Genomic DNA, 13,404 nt, shown 5'->3' with positions numbered 1-13,404 from the left:
CCTTCTGGTATTTAGATCCCCCAAGGCTGGAACATGCTTACGTTTTCCTGTCTCTTCCAACATTGTGAAATGTGCTGCTCAGCACCCAAGAGTAAAACGCATATTGTTGGCTTGATCAGACGACAAGGTATGGGCAGAGAGAGCTATGCCACCTGTGTCCACTCCCCCTCCCCCAGCTCCATCCTCAGAAAGGGGGCACAAAGCTCTTCCTTTCCCACAGATGGGCAGGTGGTCAGCCTAGTCTAGCACTTTTAGAAGATGGTGGTAACCCATCACTAGCAAGTGGAAATCACAAAAGGTGCTCACACTCAGGGAGTGAACCATAGTGAGGTGACATGGGAGAGCCCCGGGGGAACTGTACTCAGAGTCCCTGTTACCTTGGGAAGCCTCCTGCAGTGACCTCTGACCTCTTTGTTTTAGGGTCGTGTATTGGCTGGTCCTCTTTGCAGGGAAGTTCCAGGATATACAGACTATAGACCTGAGTCTTGCAAGCCATGGGATCTTTATTCATCTTTATGTCCCCAGCGTTGCACATAGGAATCACTTCACAAAAGTTGGTTGGATTAAATTTAATCTCAGCATCTTGTCAATTGCGGGTCCAATCCCTACACTTGCCAAAGCCATCCCAGGTCAGGTCTGTGTTTTCTCTGAGAGTCTGAGGTCACCTAACGACTCTGTGTGGCCCCTTTTCATCACCCATCTTAAGCACAGCCCCTGCCTCTGAGGCATACTCCACCACCCTCCGTGGCTGGGTCAGTTCAGGCTCCCGGAGGACTTAGGGAGTTCCAGAGCAGTGCTACAGGCTGTGTGGTCGTTTGTCACCTGCTAAGCAGTTTAGCACACTGGGCACTAGTAGAAATCAAGAGAAGTGGGTTTCACAAGAGTGGCATGAGTTGATCCTTGTAGCTGGGGGGAGGGCACATGGGGGCCTACTGTACTGTTCTCCCTACTTCTTGTGTGTATTTGAAACTTTCCAGAATAAAACATGAACAGTCGTACTGGGTTTTGTCCCTTCTCTCATCCCCCATCTGTTTTGCCATTGATGTTCTGTATCGGGCTGGCCGGGTAGCATGTGACTGCTCCACCACCACTGAAGCGTCTGCGTGGAAGGAGGATGTTCTGTATGTGGGGAGATTGGGATTCTTGGCCCAGCTCTGATACTACTTAGCTCTGTGTCTCAAGCCACAGATGTGATGGGTTTTCTCATCTGTTCATGGTGAATAATATCACTTGTCCTACATCTCAGGGATTTTGAGAGGATAAGGAGAGAAATCACGCCTTCACAGTGCTTTGGAAAGTGAAAAACCATCCTGTAAATTCTTTTCTACTCATTTCTGCACATCTTTACGGGAGGTACAAGTGTGAGGTGACTTAGCAGGTGAAGTTCAATTTACTGGGATTTTGCCTTCACATCTCATGTTTTATAGCTGCTGCGGCAACCACCTGCTTCTGTCGGAAGGGCCTCTGGGTCACGTGCTTGGCAGCAGGCACCTTGCTCCAGTTCCCTCTTCAAAGCCCCTAGCTCTTCTCACATGCTGAGACAAGCCTAGCACAGGGCCAGCCCCCTCGCTGCATTCCCAGGGCAGGGAGAGGCTTTCGCAGAACACTTGATCTGTTAAAAAATGTGATGTCATAAGATGCTTGATTGGGAAAGGACTCCCTGCAGTCTGCGTATAATTTCAGATACCAGGGCTAGGCAGAGGCCAATGATGTGTTTTATTTCCAGAGCTCCTGGAGATTTTGATGACTTGGTTTTCCACTGTCCTCATGGAACTGGAGCTGTAGCTTTGACAGTCAATAAGAGGGAATTAAGATTCACCAAACTCTTTCAATGCCCCCAAAAGTATTAAGTTTCCCCTGCCCCTTGGTTTTACTTGGGTGTTTTTACTGCTAATTCTTAGCCCTGAGCTAGGTTGCAAGACTCCCAGGTTCTACTTTCAGATCTGCCACTTTTTTCTTATCTTTTCTTTTTTCTGTGAGGAAAAGCAAAATCCCTTTAAAGGACAAAGCAAATCAAACACGATGAAGCCTCCTGGCCTTCTTTGGGGGCCCTACAAGGTTCTGTTTTGTCTTTTCAGCTGTGATCTTAGCTCAGAGAAGGTCATGTTTTGTTTTTGTCTTTTGTCTTCCTGCCCGTTCCAGTCGGTCCCAGTCTTTTGAGGTGGGGATTGCTGGGAGGTCACAATGTCCGGATTGTTCAGGATGACAGTCCCGGGAGAGCAGGGCTGAGGTCATGTGTCCAGCATTCTGAGCTGCCCAGAACCCAAAGATTAGACACCAGACCCGTCAGTGTTTAATTGTGGGGCTTTCTCTACAGGTCTACTGACCCTGTTTTTTTAAATAAAAAGTCAGGACAGATGATAAACGTCTGTGCTTAGGGAGGTTATGGTGTCAGAATGTTTGAGACCAGGTTGCCCTGGAAAATCTTGAATATAGGTTCACTTTAGTGCCCAGGTTCCTGAAAGATCCCATAAAATATCTCTCTCATTCTTAACAATCCAGCTCACTCTTTGTAAAATCGGAATACTTTCTAGTTTCTGGATGGGTAAAGAGCACAGTTGCTCAGAGCAGGGACTTTGGAACAAGAATCCCAGCCCCACTACTTACTAGCTCTAGAACTTTCTGTGTAGCCTCTCAGTTCCTTGGTGTCCTCGTGTGAGAGGACCTCGTGCAAGATGCCCTCACCTTGTGTTATGTATTGTCATGAGGATTAAAGAGGCCACACATGCCTGGCATATAATAAGAACCCAATCAATGATGGCTATTTATGGTATGGTAGAAAGATGCTTATGAAAGTCAAATGTGAGGTGGTCAATCCATGGAGGACAGGCTCACTGGTCACCAAGGTAGCATTCAGCAACAGTGCAGGACGTGACTGGGTTTCCTGAGGCCATGTGACTCCTGAGGAAGGGAAAAGGGATTTAAATAAAAAAAAAATTTATTACAGAAAATTCTAGGCATTTATTCAAGTAGAGAAACCAGTATAAAGAACTCCCAAGTGCCCATCACCTAACTTCAGAACTTATCAGCAATTTGATAAATCTTACTTCATGTATCTCCTCCCCACACCACGGCTAGCCCCTTACCATGAGGTTTTAAAGCATATATCCCAGACGTTATATCATTTCACCTGTAAGTCATATGTATCTCTGACCAATCACTTTGTAAAAATATTATCAACCTAAAAAATTAAAAGTCATTCCTTAGAAATCACCTAATACTTGGTTTGGGACAGACCAAATTTATGCTTGTTGGCAAGTATCACTGTTGTTAGCAGGGGCAGGAGGGGGGTTATTTAAAAAGTCCTGGTGACAGATATGTCTTTCAGCCCATCTCTCTTCTGTGTTCACTCTGCTGTGTCCTCTTCCGCATTTTCTCATCCCCAACCTAGTTTGTCTTCTCTAAAATTTGTCCAGGAGACATCGGGTACATTTCCCTGTCTGGGCATATTATGGGTGTCTACTTGATTTGTTCTGAATTTGTATGATTGTTTTCCAGAAATTTGTGGCATCCTCCAGAGGCTACAGCAAAATGTCTACCAACATTTTGTTTGCCTTTTAAAACTTAAAGAATCTGTTCCAAAAGAGGATGATTCGATGACAACTGACAGAATCCCAACTAAATAGAAAATTGTCAAGGAAACTCAAAGCATTACATTTTCATTCCGTTTTTTCTCATCAAAAATCTGTCTAGGTGGGGGCATCTGGCTGGCTCAGTCGGTGGAACGTGTGACTCTTGATCTCAGGGTCTCAAGTTCAAGCCCCACTTTGGGCGTGGTGACTACTTGGAAGGGAGGGAGGAAGGGAGAAAGGAAGAAGGAAAGAAGGAAAGGAAAGAAGGATGGATGGATTTCTAATTATTAAATAAATAAATAAATAAAATCTATATAGGTGTACTAGAATCAGTACTAAACGGGAAACCAGGGTTCTGCCTCCAGTTACCTCTGTGATCTCAGATGAATCTGTCACTCACTTTAAGCCTCCCCTAAACATCATCCCCCCTATCCCTCCCCCATAGCCTACCCCACTTTCCTCCTCCCATTTACCTGCACATTGATTAGCAATTGTGAGTACATGGTAATTTTGCAATTAGACTTTCCTAAGAGTTCCTTGGAAAACTCAAAGTTCAAGGGACCTCTTTTATTTACCTTTGTATCTCCAGTGCCTAGAACAGTGTCTGGCATATAAATGTTTGTTGAATGGATACATATTTGTGGAAATATGGAATGGAAAATTGAATGAAAAACATATGAGGACCTACTTTCTACTGCTTTAAAAATGAGACTAGGTTCTCCTTACCGTTTCTCAGATTTTGTAATTTCCTGAGTTTGCTCAGTTCACTTACGATGGAACGGGACACACTGAGCTAAGAAAAGTGACCATGGCAATGACTCACTCACCTCCCCCAGCCCTGTTTTCTCTGCCCTCCTCCTCACAACTTACTGATCTTCTCTTCTCGCTGTGTGCTGGTTCCCAGGCATCCCTGGAATAGCCAGAAGCTGACTCCATCATGGCGGAACTCAAGGTGGAGACCCGCGCAGGCGTGGATTGGCAGAAGCGCTGCCTCGCCCTGGAAACCCAGCTCTTCCGCTTCCGCCTGCAGGCCAGCAAGATCAGGGAGCTGTTGGCCGACAAGGTGAGTCCTGGAGAGCTGACTAACCTCCCTGCAGAGGTCAATGTCAGATAGGGCCAGAGTTAGAGAGGGAGAGTTGGGGAAGGAGAACTTTCTTTCTGCTGCTTTTTTTTTTTTTTTGAGGTACTAATTAATTTTTAATTGATGTATATTTGACATATAACATTATATAATTTAAGGCACACTGCATATTAATCTGATATATATTATAATATGGTTGCCTTTGTAGTGGTAATTAGCACTTCTGTCCCATTATGTAATTGTCTTTTCTTTTTAGTGGTTGGAATAATGAAGTTCCAGTTTCCTAGCAAGTTTGATGATTGTAATGCAGCGTTATTGTCTGTATTCACCATACTGTGTATTTAGGTCCCTAGGGCTTATTTACTACTCATTGCAGAAAGGTGAACTTTTAATAAGATACTTTCCACACATGCAAAATGAAACCCTGGGTATTTTTTTTTTTTTAAGTCCAAAATCAAAACAGTTTACTAAGCTGTCATCTTGCATTCTTTCCTGCTCCAGAGAGATGATAGAAATCTTCTTGGTCCCCCATTACCTCTTGGGTCAACTGTGGCTGTAGTGGAGGTTCAATTAGTCCCTTAATACTTCCTTTTCAGCGTGGGCAAGGAAGGTGTTTTAGGGGGGAAGAGGGAAAATCCCCACCCTGCTGTCACCCTCTATTAGGCATAGGAGCTATGGAAGGTGGCCAGGTTTCCTGGTGATAAGGACATAGGTTTTGGAGCCAGAGCCACCTGACTCTGCCACTTACCAGCTGTGTGACCCTGGCACGTCCCTTCACCTCTAAGGCAGGTACACAAATGTCTGCCTTTCAGTTATTTTGAGAATTGTGTCAGGTCCCATATATAAAGGTTGTGGCATGGAATAGGTCTTAAATGGGAATGATTATTGTCTTTATAGGCTTGGGTGGGCTGGTCTGGGAAACTGACCACCATTTGTAATGTTTCTCTGGGACGATGCATTCTAAACAGCTGACTTTCAGAAGCGTTTTGGAGCATAACCTATCTGGAGAGTAGAGACCTGTACTTTATGTATGTATGTATATATATTAGTATCTTAATTGAATCAACTCTTTTCTTTCTAGTTTTGTTTACATCATCCATCTTCTTAGCCAACTCTTCATTCATAGTACAAAAGTAATATTCAGTCCACCCCTCTCCAAGTAATGTCAAAGTCTGGTTAGTAAAGCATGAGGAAACGGCCTGTTTTATTGATAGCGCCACAGCCTGGAGTCTAGGAAGACAAGTTGTTGGCACCTGCCTGAACTAGAGCTTGTGAACTTTGGGTCTGTTGGCATTGACATCTCCTCATTCAGCTTTTGCAGAACAGAGACCGGCAGGGTTCCTGTGGCTGTGGTTCAGGTGCTAAGAGAAAGGGTACAATGCAGTCACCTCAGGAAAAGGGAAGCAGGCCTTCGATAGTGGTTCTCAAAGGCTGGTCCTGGGGCCACCCAAGCCAGAAACCTGGAGTGCTTATTAAGCATGTACGTTCTGGGCCCCACCCCAGTCCTCCTGGTCCAAGTCTCCTGGGGTGCTGCTCATAATCTGCATGTTTTATAGGCTCCCAGAAATTAGGTTCGTACACTGTAAAGTTTGAGAACCTTGCCTGAGGCTATGTTACTGGGGGAGGTGTGGGAGGGAAGGAAAGGGTAAGTAGGGTCTCCCAGCTGGTTTAAAACACATCTCAGAGGAAAGAGACTTCTGTTCCTAGTGATAGGGACCACAAACAACCTTTAAAAAAAAGACTGCTATGAAACACCTAGAAATACTGGATTAAATATTTAAAATATCCTCCTCGGTGCAGAGCCACATGCTGAAGAAAACAGGAGGAATCCTCAGCGGGCAAAACGAGGAGGAGAGACCTAAGTGGTACTCAACTCGGGCTGCTCAGTGGGACGGGCTGTGTGACTGGCCTCCCTGTAGTAATGAGAGGTTTGAGGTTGAATCTGTGGAGACAGAGATGAGGTCTGGCCTGTTGGAAGCTGGAGCTGAAACTGAAACCGTCATATAAAGTCGTACTTTACCGTAAATAAAAAGGTAGACAAGGAGGGGCGCCTGGGTGGCGCAGTCGTTAAGTGTCTGCCTTCGGCTCAGGGCATGATCCCAGCATTCTGGGATCCAGCTCCACATCAGGCTCCTCCGCTGGGAGCCTGCTTCTTCCTCTCCCACTCCCCCCTGCTTGTGTTCCCTCTCTCGCTGGCTGTCTCTTTCTGTCAAATAAATAAATAAAATCTTTAAAAAAAAAAAAAAAAAGGTAGACAAGGTAAAGAAAATCACCTACCAACACAGGGAAATGACAGAACAGCTTCTCATGCTTAGCCGAGGCTCTGGGCCGAAAAAAAACAAAAGAAAGCCAAAGAAAAGTACTCCCTGAGAGTCTGATGATGGTATTGGTTTAGCATTAGAATTTATACTATTTGTGTGGATTAGGAACCCTCAGTTCTGGGCCAGTGATACCCCTCGGAGACCTCATAGGAATAGACACAGACCCTCTCTGGAGAAACAAGACCTCAGCCCAGATGATGTGGAATCCTTACATTATCCCATAGTAAACTCATAGTAAAGATGAATATATGATCCAGAATGACTAAATGCTTGAGAGAATACTCTGTCCTGAGTTGGAGTCCACATACACAACACGATCCCACAAGAACTTCGAATAAAGAACTGTTGGCAAGACACCATAAAATAAATGAGTTCAAAATTATTGAAGATGTAATGAAGTAATTGAACATCTGAGATAAGAACAAGACACTATCCAAAAAGATCACGTAGACTGGAAAAAGAACCAAATAGAACTGCTAGAAGTAAAACATGTCTTCATTGAAATTAAATGTTCAACAGATAGATCAAACATTAGATAAGGCACCATTGAGACAATCTTAATGAGCGTAAAGATGGGCCTGAGGAAACCGTCCTGAATGCAGCACAGGGAGAGAAAGGGCCAGAGGCTGAGACATGGATGCGAGAATGATGAGATGCTATAAGGTCCCAGAAGTGGAGGACAGGGTGAAGGAGAGACAGTACTCAGAGAGAGAATGGTTTAAAAATTCCCAAACTTGATGAAAGATGTGAAGCCTCAGATTTGCGAAGCAGAATGAATCTAGGCAGCATGCATTTCTTAAAAGTCTGTGCTGACCGTATTAGCTGGGTTATAGTTTGGCTGCCATAAGACGTGAGGGGTATAGTCCAAGGGTGGTGTCTGCTGCGTGCTTGGAGAGGGCTCCCATGATGGCCACATTCCGACCCCTTCCGTCTACGTATATGACCTGGAGCTTCCATTCATTGCTTCCGCTCATATCCCATTAGCCAAAACTTATTCTTGTGGTTGTTCCCGGCGGCAGGGAAGATTGGAAAGTGTAGTCTTTATTCTGGATAACGATGGGCTCTGTTAAAAGTTGGAGGCTTTGATTTGTGTGAGAAAGAAGGGGAGAACAGATACTGGGGAACAAGTTGCGGTCTTTAAGCCTGGAGTTTAAGTCTAGAATGATGATACATAGAAATAGAGTATAGAACTTTCAAACCAGTAGAGTAGGGAAATGGACTAAAGTCTATGAAATAGAGACGAGGAAGAAAAAGAAGAGTATTAAAAAAAAAAGGGGGGGGTGAATAGAAGGCACAAAATGCAATGGTAGAAATAAATCCAGACGTCTTAGTCACAGGACACATATGTAAGAATGTCTTGTCACATACAAGAATGTAGCATTGCTGTATGAAAAATTGGAAATGTCCTAAATGTCTCTCAACAGGGAAGTGGGTAAACATACTGAGTGTCTTTGTACAATGGAATACTACATTGCAGGTAAAAGTGAGTCAGGTGATCTACGTGTATAAACCTCAAACACCAGCACTGAGCAAGAGAGATCAGGAGGATGTGTAGAGAACAATATGGTTTATATAAAGTTTTAGAACCTACAAGATGGTCTATCTGTTGATTAGGGGTGTGTGCAAATGAGGTAAATTGTAAACACACCCAAGTGTGGGGTAGATGCTTAAAGTGAAAATGGGGAGTAAGCTGGGGCTTTGCCTCTCTGTAGTGGCCCGTTTCTTAAAGATGTAGGAAGCAGATAGGACAGAAATTAAGATTTGATAAAGCTGAATGGCAGATACGTGTTGTAAAATATTATTCTCCATGTGTTTCCTGAAATATTTCATAATAAAAAAATGGCTCAAAGTACCTTCCTCCCCTGTTCCCCAGGGTCCTTAAACACATCAGCAAACACCTTCTCTCTCCATAGCCTCTTGGGTCTAAGTAGGTTGAAGTTTTGTAAGATCGGCCCCGTCTTCTCTTCCAGGCTGCCTTTGATTGTCATGTAGCTGGAATGCCCTCCCATAAAAAGGTTAGGGGCTCAGAGTGTGACTTGGGTAAAGAAAGGGGAAGCATGTAGACACAGGGCAGAAGAGACTGGGTGCAGGGGGAAGAAGGTAGAGAAAGAAATCTTGACTAGGGATCACAGGCTAGAAGAATTAAGGAAGAGTACTAGGACATTAGCCCAACACCAGGCCTCTTGGCAGGAAACCTTAAAAGCCATAAACACCATGTTGCGCAATGTCAGGGCTGTGCCTGTCACCTGCAACCATCCCCAAACCCACAGGACAGGTTCAACAATTCACTTAGAGATTTTCCTCAGTACGTCAAGGTAAGTTTCAGATCACAGGAAGAGATGACTCAGGTTTCTCAGGAGAGCTCATGCTGGGGCCAAGCCCCGGTCCTGTCTGTCACTGCTCCCAGAACTTACTAGCTAATCATCACCAGTACCCACCTACGGCGGGTGAGCCAGGTCAGCTAGGTCCCTCTGACCAGCCTCTCACTCTCCTGCCGGCCCGTGGGCATTGCACCGCCTGGATGACTGATGGCTGCTCACTCGCTCCTGGCTGTGGTGCAGGGCTGGCCAAGCCTGGGTGCTTCCCAGGGGACCGGCCTTTCCTGGGCTCAGATACTGCCCACTGGCTGCGAAGGCTTGGAAACATGCCCTTCCTCCTTCCCCACCCCACAGCCTACTCATACCCGCCTCCCTCTTGCAGAATTGCCATTCTGGACGTGGAACGATCTGTGCTAAGCACTATTTTTTTTTTAAAAGAAAAGATGTCAAGGTTACCACATAATCTCTCACCTAAGGGTGAGGGAGGGGAAGGGAGAGGAAGCAGTATTAGACCTTTTTCTGCTGTTACACCTCGCCAGGCCTGGTGTGCCGTTGCCATGGACACCCAGACTGCCAGGACCATGCACTGTGGAGCCAGGTGATTTGTGGGTGCACTTTCTGTCCAGTACAGGAGTCGAGGGAATGGCTGATGCCGTAGAGTTCACATCTTGCTCTGCTCCCTGGGAGCCGTCCCATCCCCCACCAACCTCCCCGCCGGCTCTGTTCCTTGCTGTGCTGAAGAAGTCACAAAGGCTGTTCAGATCAGTTTAAAACTTGATACTGGGCGCCTGGGTGGCTCAGTCGGTTAGGCATCTGCCTTCGGCTCAGGTCATGATCTGATCTCAGGGTCCTTGGATCAAGTCCCACATTAGGCTCCCTGCTCAGCAGGGAGACTGCTTCTCCCTCTGCCCATCCCCCCACTCGTGCTCGTTCTCTCCTTCCCTCTCTTATGCAAAAATAAATAAAAATCTTAAAAAAAAAAAAACCTTGATACTGTTCTAGGAGGGTCTAGAGATGGATATGAAAGTCCCTTGGATTTTTTTCTTTCCGGCTAAACTTGTGCTTCATTTACCCCATCAGAAAAGTGGGAGTGTAGTAACGTCCGCAGGTGAGCCATCCACAGTAGGAATGACCATGATGAATACATTGCATCAATATTAGAACTAACACATTTTAAACTTTTTATTTATTTACTCTCTATCTGCTTCCAAAAGGGATTTGAATGGATTTATTGAAAAGAAGAAGTAATGTAATGAAACATCTCTCATTTTTTAGCTTGAATATTTTTCACTGAAGCAGCTTTTTCCCCAGACCCATTCCAGTAGGATTGTGTGCACTTCCTCTTTTCTGGAATTTCTTACTAGCTCCACCAACCAAGATTTTGAAATGCAGTAACTCAGTTTTACATTTATATACCAAAAATGTGTAGTTTTAGACTCTTTTGTTTTTGAACACATAAATGGTTCCGTTCAGTCCCCTTAAACAACAGAACAATGACTGTTGCTCTTGCCCCCTCAGACCACGGACTCTACAGAGACGGCAATTCTCTGTAGGCATCAGCTTCTAAACGTACGGGTAGGACACAGAAGCTAGAAAAACAGATCCTTACATACCTCAGAATTTACAAAAAGGCCAGGTACCTTGAAAGGAGAGTACTGGGGCTGTCAGGACTAGTTGGAAATATGTCAAAGTCTGCATAAAGTCATCAGAATTGGCCTTAGCTGACAGATCCAATTTGCTTTGGGAGCAGATACCTTCTAGAACTTCTATTCACTGTGTATGAGCGTGTGTATGGGGGGGGGGCTTCTTAATCTCCCAACTACCTATTTTTAATAGGGTCCACTGTAGTATTTTTCTGGAACCTTAGTATTGATAGGGCTCTGTACCCCTTTGAAGCCATTCGAGAAGCTCTGTGCTGATGAGGGCTTGGCCCCATGATGTATCCCAGAAGCTTTGCTATGCTTTGCATCCTGTGGCCAGGCTAGTGTTTTCTAGAGTGTGGTCTGTGGGCCTCCTGCATCGGGATCCCCTGAGATTTTTCTTTCCAAGCACATTCCTGGGTCCATGCCTCAGGCTTGCTAATTAAAACCCTCTGTGGGCAAGGCCCAGGAATCTGCCTCGAGTAAGCTCCATGTGGGTCCTTACACCCGACATTGAGATATGCAGGCATGAACTCTCTCCACGGCCTCACCTCAGCCTCATTCGGTTGTCCTTCTAGTGGACATCTTGAGCCTGATGTGCCCCACAGGAGCAGGGGAACCCACAGATAACACTCAGAGCTCTTTCTTTCCTGCCTTTTCTGTAGTCAGACACCAGGGCAGCCCCACGGTGCCGTATTTTATGTATTTGGGACTAAGTGTAGGATTTGAATTAAACGAAAGATCTAGTTCAAACAAACAAACAATGAAGTTGAAAACCATTGCCTTTGATAACAGAGTCAGAACCATTTAATAGCTAAAATTGAGGGTTGCTACTCAGATGCTTGCAGGTAACTTACGTAAGTGAGACAGGTGGGCTCTGGGAAGAATTCAGGGGAACGTGCTAGAGCTGGAGGAGGAAGCCAGTTGTTGCCATAAGAAAGTGGAACCCTAGCATGTCCAGATCTTCTGAGTTTTCAAGGGAAGCTGGAAGCCAGGGGTTGTATGTGGCATCTCCGTTTTTACGTGACATGCGAGATTTGGATGTGAGAGGCACAGTGGCTGACAGCGCAGTATGCTCTGGAGCCAGCCCTCCTGGGTGTGAACCTGGCTCCGCCTCTAGCCATGTGGCCTGGTAGCGAGGTTCTGCAGCCCCTCCGCCTCGGTTTCCTGTCTACGCAGCAATAATGGTACCTGCTCCTTCCTACTGGGGTGAAGATTAAATGAATCAACACGTGCAAAGTGCTTAAACCAGTGCCAGACACACAGCAAGTGGCCTTGTTTAGTTCTACCTGTGTCAGCTCAATGCCCCGAACACTGTAGGTCTTACAAGACACCCTGTCGGCTAGAGCTGGCAGCCCCAGGCTTGAAGCCATTCTTGCTGCAGGTGGATCATAGCTGGGACAACCGTATAATTTATCGTCTAACCCAGGACACTCTGGAGGGAGAAAAGAAGGCTCTGTTAGTAATTATTGTGGGACAACAGGGGAGCACCAGACTGTCCCAGGCAAACTGGTCTCCCTGGTCCTCCATGTCATCTCTGTCTGTGAAAAGCCAACAAGTAACTTACTGTCAACTTCTCCGTAAGGGCCACGTCGTGTACCCGAGCTTTACATGAGGCACCTCGTGTTAATCCTCCCAGCAACCCTAGAAGGTGGAGACTCATTACCCTTTTCTTCCTGGTGAGGAAACTGAGGCCCAGTGCAGTTAAGGACTGTGGCAGAGCCTGTCAGATTCAAGCCTTAGTGCTTCCCTGTACCAGTCTCTCCAGTGGATGCGCAGCAATGCTAAGAATGTTGAGCCCCCTTTTCAAAGGACAGCTGAGCCCCAGCAGGGCTGCGCTCAGGCCACAGCTCAGCTTGCGGGACTGTGCTGGGAGCTCATGAGAGCGCCCACTGCAGCCGCTGCCCTGGGGCTGCCGTTTCACAGCGTTGTGAGTGTAACCAGGAGCTGTGGACGTGGGGATTAAGTACCGGGTTGGCACGAAGCGCGTGTCATCAGGTCGCTGTGGCCAGTGCCAAGGCCCCTGATTTATGAGTCTCATGTGTGGGTCACAGCTGGTGAGAGTGGGTCCGCCTCAAGAGTCGTCCGCCTGAACCCGACACCACCCTGGCCGGCGCATCACCCCAGGCACACAGACTAAAAGGACAGCTGAGGACACGGTCCTAGGGAACCCACTGAGAAGAGAAATAGAACCCAAACCAGGGCTGGCGCCGTATGCCCATGTACAGAACAGTCTGCCATCGTGAAAATTATTGATGCTGGTGTTAAATGAAGTTTGAAAACTCTAAAAATGACCTTCCGGCACAGACACTCCTGGAGTACCCCGGGGGCAGTGGAGAAAATGTGCTTTCGTAAAAAGAGAGAGATGGTGTTAAAAAATACTCTTTTCAAACAAGGATGGCAGGATGTTGGTAATTGTTGGACCATAGTGATGGATACGTGGATGGTTGTTACACTCTTCTCAAAAACGTG

General features: G+C 46.1%; 1 protein-coding gene across 1 annotated transcript in view; it reads left to right on the top strand.

Moving 5' to 3' along the window:
• PLEKHH1 (pleckstrin homology, MyTH4 and FERM domain containing H1) overlaps positions 1-13,404 on the top strand; it is a 47,595-nt gene that overhangs the window by 2,785 nt on the left and 31,406 nt on the right. The window contains exon 2 of the mRNA XM_048219818.2: positions 4,477-4,635. Within this exon, the coding sequence (XP_048075775.1) occupies positions 4,510-4,635 (126 nt within the window). The 5' untranslated portion in view covers positions 4,477-4,509. The remainder of the gene's footprint in view (positions 1-4,476; positions 4,636-13,404) is intronic.

Source organism: Ursus arctos, unplaced genomic scaffold (genome assembly GCF_023065955.2).
Source record: "Ursus arctos isolate Adak ecotype North America unplaced genomic scaffold, UrsArc2.0 scaffold_25, whole genome shotgun sequence".
NCBI lineage: Eukaryota > Metazoa > Chordata > Mammalia > Carnivora > Ursidae > Ursus > Ursus arctos.
Note: the sequence above shows the minus strand (reverse complement) of the source record. Positions and strands in the feature narration are given on the sequence as shown.